Source organism: Anabrus simplex, chromosome 10, assembly GCF_040414725.1.
Source record: "Anabrus simplex isolate iqAnaSimp1 chromosome 10, ASM4041472v1, whole genome shotgun sequence".
NCBI lineage: Eukaryota > Metazoa > Arthropoda > Insecta > Orthoptera > Tettigoniidae > Anabrus > Anabrus simplex.
In genome coordinates this window covers 46,846,323-46,861,405 of record NC_090274.1, presented here as the reverse complement: position 1 = coordinate 46,861,405, position 15,083 = coordinate 46,846,323, and the positions used below count along the sequence as shown (strand labels likewise).

The 15,083-nt window shown below is 40.0% G+C and overlaps 1 protein-coding gene across 1 annotated transcript in view; it reads left to right on the top strand.

The window, feature by feature from the left end:
* LOC136882025 (oxysterol-binding protein-related protein 2) overlaps nt 1-15,083 on the top strand; it is a 495,565-nt gene that overhangs the window by 57,264 nt on the left and 423,218 nt on the right. Inside the window, exon 8 of the mRNA XM_068229471.1 lies at nt 11,981-12,100. Coding sequence (XP_068085572.1) covers nt 11,981-12,100 — 120 coding nt within the window. The remainder of the gene's footprint in view (nt 1-11,980; nt 12,101-15,083) is intronic.

Here is a 15,083-nt window from a genome sequence, read left to right as displayed (position 1 = left end):
GCTGTTTTGATCAGAGCCTTGGAAAAACACTTATCAGATGATGTAAAGGACATAACTACGATTTATGTTGATGACATTTTGATTGCCTCGAAAACTTTCGAAGAGCACGTGAGAGATGTCAATCTGGTCCTGCAGGAATTGGAGAAGAAGAATTTCAAGATAAATGCCCAGAAAAGTCAACTTTTCCAAACATCAGTATTATTCTTGGGACATGTAATTAGTGGTGATGGAATTCAACCCAACCCTGCCAAGATTAAGAGTATCATTGACTTTCCTAGACCTCAGCGCATTAGAAACGTGAGACAGTTCCTAGGACTTTGTCAGTTCTTTTCTCAACACTGCCCAAACTACACTGAGACGGTAGCTCCTCTTCAACAACTACTACTTAAGAATAATAGATGGAAGTGGACTGAAGAATGTGAACGAGCCTTCCTTGCCACCAAGGACATGTTGAAAAACTCTGTTAAACTAGTTTATCTGGATTTTTCTCTTCCATTCTTCATAGAGTGTGATGCCAGCTCTGTAGGAATAGGCGCAGTGCTGTATCAAGCGAGACCTGAAAATCCCGATTACAGACTTTTCATCTCGTTTTTAAGTAGAAAACTACGACCTCACGAAAAGTCTTATACCATAACTGAACTCGAAGCTTTGGCTGTTGTTTTTTCTCTCCAGTATTGGAAGAAAATTATCTACGGCTATCCCATTACGATTTACACAGACCATAAAGCTCTGACATTCATACTATCATCCGACATGACAAATGAGAGAGTTTCCCGATGGGCCATTTTTATTCAACAGTTTGACCTCACTGTAATACATAGGCCTGGTCGGAAGAATGCATTAGCAGATGCCCTCAGCCGCAACCCTGCTGAAGTTATTGAAGTTCACGAGGTTAACATCATGACTGATGATGACGAAGAATGTCTTCGCAAACTTCGTTACCTTACCCAGATGCAACGAAGAGACGCCAATTGTAGGGAATTAATTCGATTTTTATCAGGTTCGATTCCTGCCGATGATGATGAATTCCCACGTCTCCAACGACTTTCTTCAAATTTCTGTTTAAGGGATGGAATTCTTATGAAACACATTGACTTAGCCAAGACGCAATGCAGGATTTATGCACCTGTTAAAATCAGGAAGGCTATCATATGGCACTGTCACTCAATTTCAGGTCATGCTGGTACGGATAAAGTTCTCAACCTTATTAAGGAAAGGTTTACATGGGAATATCTTAGGCGAGACATTAGGAGAATTTTACGGTCCTGTGATTTATGCCAGCGGATCAAGCCGAATAATTATCTCCTCAAGGAATTTCCCAAACCGCTGATCCCGGAAAAGCCCGGAGAAATAATGGCAATCGATCTGTACGGCCCTTTGCCAAAGGCGACCAGGGGGAACAGACATGTCATCGTAGTTGTGGATGTCTTTTCCAAATATACTATGTTATTGCCTATCCAGAAAGCTAACGCCGGTAACATCTTAAGGAGGCTGAAAAGAAACATCATCCCTGAGATGGGAAAGCCTGAATACCTACTAACGGATCACGGAACGCAATTCACTTCCGTAGAATTCCAACAGGCTTTGGAAGAGCTCAACATTCGACATATCATGAATTCTATTAGGCATCCGGAAGCTAACCCTGCTGAAAGAATAATGAGAGAACTCGCTAAATTCTGTCGAATTTATTGTAGTGAACATCACTGGAAGTGGATCGAGGTCTTGCCAGTCATGCAAAAAATTATGAACTCTATTGTGCATGAATCTACTAATGACATTCCCCTCAGCCTACATCACGGGTCAAAACCAGAGCGACCTTGGGACAGAATATTACCAGCCCTACCAAATGCTAATGTGCCGCAGCAAGTCAAGATCAACGACGCGCTGATCAGGTTAAGACATGCAGCCACCATCAGAGAACGACGCCAGCGTAATAGGAAGTTCAGAAGACCATTGAATCCTGGAGACCTTATTTTAATACGGAGACCAGCTACCTCCAACCCTGAGAGAAGGATTTACGCTAAGTTCTGTCCACTATTCGTAGGTCCTTACCGTATCCGCACTGTATTGAGAAACGGGGCTTATGAAATTGTAAAATTGGACGGCACTTTCGAGGGTATTTATAACTCAGCCAATTTAAAACAATATGTACCACAGGAAGAGTAAAGCCTGGAAAAGAAAATCCTGCGTATTTTCTTTTCGTCCAACCAAGGGGAAGATGTACCAGGAAGTCCTAGGTCCTGGTCCATGTTAATTGAAAGAAATGTTATTTCCAGCATTAAAGATCCGACCGACGTACGAACATCCATGTAAAGAATGTTCCAGTATGTGCCAGACCCTACGAGTGCGCTAGGCGGAGTCAAGTGACGTCACCTGTCGCTTGAAGCTCACCTCCCCTAGAGATATTTCTCGAAAGAAATTTTCTTTTAACAGCTTTTTAACGCCTAAACCAATTTCAACGGGACAAACGCTGAATTATAGCAAACATCATAAAAGTTAATCCCTGTAAATTTCAAATTAATTCATCAAACGGTTGTTGAGTTATAATCATTTAAAGTCTCAACGAAATTACGTAATCACGGTCACATGGCCGAGAGAGCCGTCACCCCTCCCTGCGCTGGTATCTATATATGTCAAGGCCAGACAGCCCGCAAACTAGTACAAGGACAAGCAAACAGCTGTGTGAGTGAGATAGCGAAGAGACCGGCCCGCGTACAGTATGTTTGCGCAGTCACGGTAGAAGTACTTTCCGTCGTATCTCCGGAACGCGAAATTCTATCACCGATAGAATTATTAAAGGACGTCGCACTGCAGTTAGTATACCGCGTCGCGATTACAATATAATCCTAAAGACATTTAAGACTGTAACGCGAGTGAACTTATTGGAGTACAAATATTAACTATTTCATTACGTGTGGACTTAGGTAACTTCAAGTAACATTGAACTTCTACTGAGCCTAATACTTAGAATTACCAGAACTCATATTCACGTCACATCAACATAAGACTCACAGTAGTAATTTGAGTGAAAAAGTGAGAACTTTTCTGTGTTAATATAACATTATAGTAACAGGATTAGCAGAAAATAATCCCTAGCAACTTCAGACTGTGTTCAAAGACTGTGCTTATCGACTTACTTTCTTTTTTTTTATGTGAACTGTGTGATTATGAACGTTTCAATAACGACTGTAAATAGCATTTCGTACAGAAAGGACTGTGATTCTTCATACGCCATAAATAGTGTTCAACAGTGTCAGTGATAAACTACTCACACTAAGTAAATTTTCGTGTGCGAAAATCACCCGAACAAGCTACAACTCAACGTGATCCAGTTTCAGCTGTCATCACCTCATTGGGAACGTCAACATCGCCAATCCTGATTCTACATGGAACATTCCAGACGTCCATCTTTCGACATTTGGTAGCAACAGTTCTTGTCATAAGTGAGTAACAAACTGACTAAACTTTTTCATTTATTTTGAACAGTGAAACTTCAGTGTCGCGTGTGAACAATTTTCATAATTTCTCAAAGTGATAAATTTAATTTCAGTTTCATTTCTCGTAGAAAGACTGTAGGCTTTCAGGTGTGCTATATATCGAGATTGACGAACTGAGAACTGAAAACTTTGATAATTTCTCATATCCATTTACAATTATAAAAGTGTGCTTAGGTTTAAAAAGACTTTAGGTGGAAATTCCCACATATGAAAGACTTTGAAACCAATGATATTTATGCCATTTTTTTCGACATTTAATTTCTATGCAAAATTTGAGTCAATAATCATACCGCAGGGTGAAAAATTAATAAATTGTTTTAAGAAAAAAAATTTATTTACCATCTATTATTTGCTCTGCGAGACTATCCTTCTCTGTATCGGCTCCAAAACCCAGTTCCACTCCCTGAGGTCCTACTCATGCCCTTTGCCCACAACTTTTCCTGGTACAATAGGTAGAGAACGCAAGTCAAGGAACCATTTTAAGTCTGTGGTGCAGGAAGCCATTTTTGGTCCCCGACACAAGGAGCCATATTCAGTATGTAATATCCATAACAGTATGTGTGCGACGACCAGCTAAATGTACAGCAAGCAGAGATCTGAAGTTGTTCACTGAGGTGTTTTCTTAGATGAATTTTTATTTAGGTAAAGACTTGCCTTCGTTATTTTAGTCTTTTTATCATTTCAGTTATTTGTTTCATATGTATCTGACATTCATTTCATTCACTTACCTTGTAGTTGCAACGACACTGCAAATAAATCCTTCGAATTGCATGTAAGAGCAAGACTCGACATTTACCCGATATTCATTTCATTCACTTAAAATTGTCATGCATGGCTGTGTCAGAGAGCAATTCATGCTCCAAGAAATGAAGTTGTAAACGTCGTCAACAAGCAACTTTTACGTGTGTATATGTGTGATGCCCAGCCAAAACTACTGCAAGCAGAGATCTGAAATTGTTAATACAGGCTTATTCTTAGATGAGTCTTTATATAGGTAAAGACCAGCCTTCGTTAATCATTTTATCATTTTCATTGTTTCGACTATGGGTCATAATTCTTGGTCAAGAAACTGATGTCGAATAGTATTGAAGCCACCATCATGGCTGGACATGCCGCAGGTGAAGTAGTGTTCATTCCTGGAATTCGGATATACCATTAGAATTTAGACGTTCGCTGTATGCGTCAACAAGGCACAAGGACAATTGCTTAAAGTTGTAGGGCTTGATCTTAGGAAACCGTGCTTCTCCCATGGTCAACTGTGCGTTGGTTGTTCAAGAGTTGGAAAGGCAAACACACCATACATCTTAGCTCCAAATGGAAGGGCTCTTAAATAGTTTATCCAGAAGCTCTATAAGGAAAAAAATATATATTTGATATGGTTTTTTATATTACTTTAATGTTATTTGTACCATCCACTAACCCAGTTTCTTAAGCAGTGAAAGTAACAATATAATTTAAAATAATGTAACTCATACAATTTATGAAAAAATGATGTGTGTAAATAAATGGGTTTTTTAAAATTTTGCTTTGAAATAAATGGGTTTAACCCTTACCACTAGTCTGTCGGGGGAGGGCCAACATTACGATATTCCCTTTCTGGTTGCATGTCTGTCAAGGCCTGACATGGCATTTTATCGCCCACCGCTCGTCTCCTCTTTTTTTGGCCGATAAAATACACAATGCTATACTGTACTGCAATAGTTTGGTTCAGCGTGGAACTTTGTAAAACCTAGATACTATTTGACACCCATTATTTAGATGGCAGTGTAGCCGTCAGCTGTGTCCAGTCCACTCACGCACGCGAAGGCTCGAGCAGTAATAAACAAACATGGGGTCGCCATGTGCTGTCTTAGTCATACACAGTGTACTGTTCAGTGTTGTGTATGTCAGGTAATAGTACAAAAACCCAGTATTTTCGCACCTTTACTCATTCCTTGTACCGTAATGAATATATCTAATAGCATTTGACGGCGCCTACATATGAACTGGCAATGGTCTGCTTGTATACCGTAATCAAACACGTAACTGATGCTGACGGCTGGCGCAATTATAAATCAACAGATCCCGATTTCAAGAAATATCCATTTGCTGTGATTTCAGGCTACAAAATCACCGCGAGGTATGAAACCAGACATTGAATTCGTGATTTTCAGTTTTTTTTTCACCAATAATTTGTTCAGGAGAATTTACTAACAAAACCTATCAGTATGCGATAATGATAGTAATAATAATTATAAAAGTGTAACATAATTTGTCTTAAATTGCATATACTGCTCTCCTTGATCCAGTACAGCTTGCTATAAAAGTTTATAGCCTAAATACATCATGTAAGAGCAAGTGCTATCTCCAAAATCGTGAAAGATGAACACAGGTCATATAAGATAGAAATTCACATTTAAAATACGAGTAGTAGGGACAACACAGCGAACTTTAATTTGACAAGTCAGGGTTAAAACATTAAACAGTTGAATTAATAAACACGGGCGAAGCCGCGGTTGCATGCTAGTAATGTATATAATTGTCACTGAGCAAAGGAAACCTCATAACTCCTTCGTAGTAAAGTTTACAGAAGAAGTCCAAAAGTGAGCGGTCAGCATTGACCGGAAACCAATTCCTGGGATTTTCATTGCTTAACGATAGCCCAATTAGTCTGTCATTGAAGTCTTCGATTCCCTTCTCACGCAATGCGGCAAACCTTCACAAGGCATCTGGAGAAATGTGGTTTTCTCGTGAGTGGAATTACAAGTGAATGAGTGGAATAACTGTTGTACATCATACACTGCTGCTGAAAATATTGAAGTGAATGAGTGGATTTTGAAACAGAAATTTATATAAAGAGCAATGCAGCATAAGTACGCATTTTTACATATCTAGTCAGTGGGAGGTACAAACTTACGAGATGTTTTAAAATTAATAATTTGGAATGGGGACTCAGTGTAGTGGTAGAAGAAGACACTGATTCAAAACTGATTCTTTACTTACCAGGCTTCTTAGGCATGTATACTCTGATGGGACACTTTCCACGCAATGCCAGCAATTACTCACCTACTGTACAGTATTCACTTGGTGCATAAAAACACTGGAAATTTTGCACAAAAAATTCAAATATTTCCGTAATAGGAGCTGATTGATCAATGCGTCTCCTATCTCGGCAGTCTCTAATGTCGTCAAACCTAAGACATCGCATTAGGAAGTGGAATCTGTTGTCACTCATTGCTAGATAGCAAGCTTCCACACCTGATCTGTTGGAGTTATCCCGCACTTGCTTGCTGTTCTTCCTGTTAATGCCTAGACGCCCACTTTGGTAGATAATGCCTATCAAAGCACATATTTCTGTAGTATCAGTAAATTTTGCATCACAGTCACGTTCAAACTTATCTCTTAACCCCTTAAATGGGCATGACATCTTTAGATGTTTTTGTGCTGGGCTTCTATGGTGGGTATGACAACATAAGTCAGTCGTAAATTTTTTGCTTGTTTCTTTTGGAGTGACAGCATATGACGTCGCCATCGAGTCTACCGTATTAGTTGATATATTTTCCGCAATATCACGCTGCGTATGGTATTGAATTGTATAGCTATCACAGCCTGCTAAAATTAATTTGTTTTGGTTCCTTGCACGATGCTCCCGCGCAGCTGTTAATGTCGAGGAGCAAGGCTTCCGAACGTCAAGTATATCAGCTTGACTGTACTGGTATTTTGACAGTTATAGAAGCGGAGGGTGAAGATGAGGTATTTTTTAGCAAGTGATGATGCATGGATATATATTGAAGAGGACAGTGAAAGTGATCCCGAAAATAAGTGGTTCCATATGAACCAAATGACAAGGAAGATGTTCAGAATGTGGCAACCACCTCAGTTTGTTGCAAATGGTGTCCCATAACCAAGAATTGCTTTTACAGGGGTAAATACAATATTCAGTGCGTTCATGGATGACCTTGTTTCCACCTATATCACACAGATATCATCTGGATATATAACCACGTATAAACATAATGCTAATTGAAGTATAATAATCACTATTATATTACATTAAATTAATTGTATACACATTTTTGCAGGAAATATTTAAATATCATAAAGTGGGGAAATGTATCCAGGGAAGGATACACATGTAGAGAACTTGGTACCCAGTTAAGGGGTTAATTATATAAATACCTGCCACTGTGGTTATCATTTGTATAATATTATCTATAAAAAGTTCTAAGCATTCAAGTTCAGATTTCATAGTATGAGCAAATCCCTTAGAGCCAGGAAAGTTCACGATAACATTATGGGCTCTTGTTCGTACATTGGTACGTGGATGATCCCTTAGTCACTGGAAAGTGTCCTTGGCCTTGAACCGTTTGGAATCATTGCTGCCGGTAACTGCATCGTCATTTGTCGCGGGAAACTCGGGCGGGGTATTTTCCTCACTGCTTGTACCTTCATCAGATTCAGGTTGGTGTATTTCATGTGTAAGTGTATCCAGTTCACTATCGTCACTATCACCGCTAACAGTGCTATCACTACTTTCATCTAACCACCGACTGATTTGAAAGTCCTCTACGTGGCGACGTTTCCTTTGCTCGGTCATTGTTAGCACTGTAAAAGCAATCCTCGCGCGGGCTACTATTATAGCCCTGATCATTTCTAATCCGTCTGGCACCTGTATGGCACAGCTAGTCAAGCCGGAAACACACTCGGCAGTTTAATTGAAACATTGACAGGCAGCTATAGAAAATATCAATATTCCTAGCAACGAATATACTCTGTACTACAATAAAATACACTAGTGTCCAAAAGTTAAGCATAAGTTACTTGTAAGCAGGGCAGCAGGAAATAGACCACAAATCGTACGACATATGCACCTACCAACCTTACGTGTTCGCTTTGTATAGGAAAGGACTGTTCCCTGCTTTGACTAGCAGGGTAACCGCAAGGTAAACACAGCCAGTGCCTGCGCCCCATATTCCCTCAGTCGTGTTTGCGCTGTTATAGTGTGCATAGTGTAATCTTGTGGTGAACATGACAACATAATGGCACTATGACACCATTTGGACCCCATTTTGCAGGGTAGAATACTCGGCCGCTTGGAAGCAGGCCAGACACAGACCAAAGTCGCCATATCCTTTAATGTGCCACACAGCAGGACCGTTGTCTGGCCTTAACCGCCCGACGAAATCGGAGTGCACCTGCAAGACAATTGACGGCGAAGCTTGCAGCTGTCTCACTGTCTCAGGCGTTGCCATATCTCGGCAAACTGTGTACTGGAGGCTCAGAACAGCAGGGCTGTTTGCTCGACGTCCAGCAGTGTGCGTCCAGCTCACTCCAGCACAGAGACGGGCCTGTTTACTGTGGAGCCATCGACGTCGAAACTGGACCATGAATGAATGGAGGCATGTGCTCTTCACAGATGAATCCCGCTTCAGTTTGCAGAACGATTCCCGTTGCACATTAATCTTGAGAGAATCGGGTAGCCGATACAAGCACAGGAACATCATGGAACGGGACCAGTATGGTGGTGGCGGCATCATGCTGTGGGGCAGCATTATATTGAGTGGCCGTACGGACCTGCACATCTTCATAGGTGGTCCAAGGAACACTGTTAACACTCAGAGATACAGGGATGAGGTACTGAGACCACATGTCCGACTCTTCAGAGGTGCGGTTGTTCCAGACTTCCTCTTAATGGACGATAATGCCCGACCATACCGCGCTGCTCTGGTGGATGAATTTCTGGCTGGGGAAGACATTCATCGCATGGACTGGCCAGTGAGGTCTGCGGATCTGAATCCTATAGAACATGCCTGGGATTCATTGGGAAGGTGAATTGCATCCCGTCAGCCTCCACCAAGGACCCTCCAAGACCTTCGCATTGCCCTTTTGGAGGAATAGGATCGACTGCCACAAGAGCTCTTGGACCATCTGATAGAGAGCATGCCATGTTGCTGCGAAGCATGTGTGGGCGTTAGGGGTAACCATACACCCTATTAACAGCATATTTTGGTGTGGGCGTTAGGGGTAACCATACACCCTATTATCAGCATATTTTGTTGAAGGCATTGCCAAGTTTTGTTAGTTGTTGTCAAAGGTGTACCTTAGCTATCAGAACCTTTCTAACACTGGGTTTTTTTTTTTGGACAAGTTGTGTGACATGGTGTGTCAACTTCCGTTTGTTCAGCAATCCGTCTGACATTCCTATCAGGCGGTATGGCCTCATTTAGTGATTATGCTTAACTTTCGGACACTATTGTAAATGACTGGGCTACACCTGTAGCCCGCGTGAGTATTGGAGGGTTAAGAAGGAAGCCACACTTTCCAGTGTCGACTCAGTAAAATGTTAGTTGAAAGCTTTTCAGTCTGGTGAACACACAAGTTTTTGTAATAGTCATTTACCTTCACAGCTGAATAACCTGTTGGAAAACTCAATGCTGATATTGCCCTGGTTCTTGCTGTCCTGTTGTAGGTTGATGCTGAGGTGGTACCTTATTTCATTTCTTATTCTACCTATCTCAGTCCCAGATCCTATCAATTAAAATTACTTGCATTCTTTAGCAGACTCCAGATTCCTTCCCAGGGTTCCACTTGTTGATGCTACCATAAGATTCCTACTAGTTTGTCATCTTTCCTAGTATGTGAGGTAGACGGTGAAGGGTTTTGAAGAGTTTTAGAATAGCATCAGAACGATTCAGACAGTTCAGCAATGGTGTACAGAGAGAGTTGGCCATGGGTTGTGTGTGCAGCTATGAGCTTGCATTCAGGAGATTATTGGTTTTGAACCCCATTGTCAGTAGCCCTGATTATTATCCATTGTTTCCCATTTTCAAACACAATAGCTGTACCTAAAAAGGCCACGGCTGCTTCCTTCTCACTCGTAGTCCTTTCCTAACCTTTTCACTGCAGATGTCTCAAACGAGTTATTACTCAACCTAATCATGGAAATGTGTACATATTGAATTGTTTTAATTCCATCATGTCTCTTTTGTTTTTCTTTCTTTCCTTCATTACGTTTTAACACATTTCTTAGCATCTATTATGTAAATAACTTTAACCTCCTTTTTTCACTGAAGATGGCTCAAACGTGTTGAAACATGTTTGACTATTATTACTCCATCTAATGATGGAGATGTGTATTTATTGAATAGGAGGACATATTAAATTTCCTTTGTAAAGTGATAAATCCAATTGTGTAATCAATGTAGTGTAGATACATTGATTGGAAAATCCAAGCGCTATAACAGGACTCGTCCAGCGATTGAGTTGATATTAACAAACAAATCTCCTAGATGCCTGATTGTAGAAAGGCCTGGCTGGTTTTGCATCATCTGTAGAAGAAAAAGCAGTTGCTACCACATGGGAAAGGACCTTATCAGTTACTCATCAAGATTGTTTCCCTTGTGGCGGCTTGGAATCCATCCCAAATGATCATTCAGTTGATACTAAATTCTAGTGTGAGCAGTGGGGTCAGGCTTACAGAGTTTTAAAATTATCTAGTCGGTTTTAATGAGTAGAAGGTGCATTATAGTGCACAACAGAAAGCTTTAGAACATCCGGCAATATTTGCTGGATTGGAATTCCAGGAATTTGAACATTCGATGTAAGAGAGTTTCTACCTCATCCAGCATACAGTCCTGATGTTGGACATTCTGATTATGACTATTCCAATCTAGACCATCATCTCTTCGAGGAAGATGGGTAATCATCAAGATGTTGGAAACCTGAACAGAGATTTTTGCCTTCAAATTGGAGGATTGTATTGTCAAGAAATTTGGGAGCTGCCTTAAAGATGAATTAGTCATTGAATATTATTTTAATATTATTTTGTTCAGTTGTCATTCATATAAAGTACTGGTACGGGCGACGATTTTTCATCCAATCAGACGGTAGAATGCCGGCTTTCTGAGACCAACTTGGTGGGTTAGATCCTGGGTCAGTCCAGTGATATTTGAAGGTGCTTAAATATGTTAGCCATATGTCAGTAGATTTACTGGCCTGTAAAAGAACTACAAGAGAAAATTCATGGCATTAACCTTTTTTTTCCACTACCTTCACCCTTCAAAATGTCCGACCTCCAGTTAAGGGCACGCAACTGTGAGCTTGCATTTGGGAGATAGTGAGTTTGAACCCCACTGTCGGCAGCACTGAAGATGGATTTCCATTTTCACACCAGACAAAAACTGGAGCTATACCTTAATTAAGGCCACAGACGCTTCCTTCCCACTCCTAGCTCTTTCCTTTCCCATCGTCACTATAAGACCTATCTGTGTCGGTGCAATGTAAAGCAACTTTTTATAAATCTGGCCTTTTCGATTTCTTCCTCTGATTAGCACCTAGAGAGGATGGTTGCTCAGTTATCCTTCCTCTTAAAACAATCACCACCACTACCTAAAGCTGACGATTCTAAATTTTTTATTCTTGAAAATGTCTGAAAATGTTTGATGTTAAACTAAGACTGCTCAAGTCATAGCTGTTCTATGTTTTAATTAAAAATATCCTTCCAGAAATGGATGAATGCCTTCAATGAACATGCTGCATTCAGTAGTCACTACCTGAGTCAGGGTCATGTCCTGTTCGACAGTGATGAAGATGACAATCTGATTAAGCCGTTGGGTTCCATGCAGGTGAGAAAAATTATTATTATTATTATTATTATTATTATTATTATTATTAAAGTTTTTAGAGTATTGGCATATAATTACAGTGATAATATTTCATTATAGATTCTCCATTCTAGAAAAACAGCTACGGTTATAAAAGAGCCTCTTCCCATCTGTTGGACCCAACCCGATTAGCATTTGCTGTTCCAGTTTTTGTGTCCATCCTATATTTCTCTTCGACAAGTTCTCTACAGATTTGTTTTTCCCAAATGTCTGTAGGCCTTACTTGTGTTCTTTTCCCTGAGAAATTCTGGCCATTCTTTTCATATAACCATATCACTTTCGTCTATGCAGTTCTGATGTGCACAACATTATTACATTTTGTATGCAACTTAATTTGTTCCTTCTTTTCCATTACTTTTCTTATGTATGAGCCAATCCTAATGTTATCCCTCGTAGTTAACATCTTCGCCTAGTTTTCTATCGATTGTGTATTATGTTTCTATTTTTAAAAGTTAATATTCTATACCATAATTATAAAACATGAAGAAAGCATAAATAAAGAAGTGTCCAGAAGACATCATATGCTATAGAGATTCATCAGATACACCAGAAATGTGACCTCTCAAAGTGACGGTCACCACAGTACTCATCCTCAGTCCCTGCATACCACGTCTGACGTCTCAAATCAATACATACTTGCCAACTTTCCTGATGTAGGCGGGAGACTCACGATTTTTGACAGTTTTTCCCGCCTGCTCATTATTCTTACTCCTGATTTTAGCTTTTATTTTGGTGAACTTCAAACCTTTGTTTTCAAATCTCGTCATTTCAGCTTTGTACGCCAGTGGCCAGAAGTCCTTCGTTCATTGGCCGCTTTCAAATGAAATATCGGCGTTTATTAATACGAGAAATGCACGCGAATATGTGATGTTTATTGAAACCTGTATATCACGACGCGTGTATTGATTGCCAGTCTCTTGTTCACGCATGCTATGTTCGTGTTCATTCACACCAGTCTAGTCGATTCTAGAGAGTAATCGCTAGATTTGGAGTCCTTTTTAGTAATATAGTGACAGAATTTCAAAGATAGTGACTAGTGAGTTTTCTAGTGATTTTAGGAGCCATTTGGAGACAATTCTGGTGAATTTTAATATATTACTTCATAAAAACAGCATTGCGCTTCACATAATCACGCAGGCATGTGATGCACAATATATTAATCTATGCATTTGCTAAGTAATGGCATCTTAAGTGCCTGACTGATTCACACATGTGGAGCATCAGTTCATACTGTTTTTGGAAGGCTCATTATAGACCGATCATCTCTCGCATACTTCCTGTAAGGGAATAGATAGAGATGTGTAATTTGTAGCCTTGTAGCTTCGTATAGCAACAGTCGGAGTTTGATACAATAAGTGTTATAATATGTGCCATAGTACTCCTGTATTGCACAAGACATGTAGAATGAGCAGTTTTAACCAATATTGTATCTCCTGATTTCTCATTTTTTTCTGATTTTCATATAAAAATCTCCTGATTTTTTTGTTTTGTAAAGTTGGCAGGTATGTGAATATATTATCAAAACATGCAATTTAAATAGGATATGATGGTTCATTATTCTTCTTCGTTTAGGCCTGCAGTGGACCACATGGTTCTTAACCCTGGTGAGCTTTTCTTCTTCTTAGCCCTGTATTCCTTCCTTCTAGCGCTATGGATGTCTTCTTTCTTGAGTCCATTTCGCTCCTATCCTGGATGCAGTGATTTAGCTGTTAGTAACCGGAGAGAGTCAAGTGTCTTGATTAACTTTGTGAACTTATCTTGGTTGTAAATGTCAGTGTGATCACTGTTTATGTATTGTAGGTCTTTCCGAACTGAATTAGTCAATTCAGCATTTGCTGCTTTCCTTCTAGATACAGTGCTGAAGATCCTTGAAGTGAGTCTCTGGCTGTCCATCCTGAGTATGTGACCATATAATATTAGTCTTCTCTTCTTCATAGCTGTTGTAATTCTCTCTATTTTATTGTACAGTTCCTGATTCTGTACCCATCTCCTCTTTTAATGAGACCCATAATCCTTCTGAGGATCTTTTGCTCTCTCTTCCAGTTTTCTGAGTTGTCCTTTCCGGGTCATATTTAGGCATTCTGAGGTGTACAGTACAGATGGTCTTATTACGGTATTGTAATGTCTAAGTTTAATATTCAAGGAGAGGGATTAAGACTTGTATATGTTCTCTTTCTGATTTGGTGCATGTACTCTTCATTGCAAGGTCCTCTTGATATTTGGGGTTATCCATTCTCCAAAATATTTGAATGAGTTGGCCTTTCGTATTATTTTGTCCCCCAAAGAAATGAAGTTGGGTGCTTCTCTGATGTTGGTCAGAAACTCAGTTTTGTTGACAGTGATCTTCAACCCTAGTTTAGCTGCTATGTGTTTGAGGGAGGATGGCTGGAACGTAGCTTCTTCCATACTTGAAGCTAAGAGTGTATAGTCATCTGTGAAGGCTAAGCAAATGACTGTTAACTTGTCTTTTTTGTAGCCGATTTTTAATCCAGAGTTGTCCGCTAGTGTAATGATCCATTCCTGAATGACCTTCTCCAGCAGACAATTAAACACGATGGGGGACAAACCATCTCCTTGTCTTAACACCTGTTTTGATCTTGAAGCTTTTTGATAGTACCTCTCTGAATTTGACTTCAGACATGGTGTTCGTTAGAGTAGCCTTCACAAGATTCAAAGTTCAGTTATCGTCTCAAAAGAGGGACTGCTACCGAGTCGTAGGCCTTCTGAAACTCAACAAAAATTGCTACATAGGGTGAGGCGCTGCGGTTTTTGTAGGTAAAGATAGTTTTGAGGTTCAGAATCTACTCTGTGCATGACCTTGACTTCCTAAATCCAGCTTGGTACTCTCCTATGCAGGAGTCTGATTGTGCTTCCACTTTTTTAAGCAATGCTTTGGAGAAGATATGATGGTTCATTACCGGTATTTATATGCTAGAAGTATAAT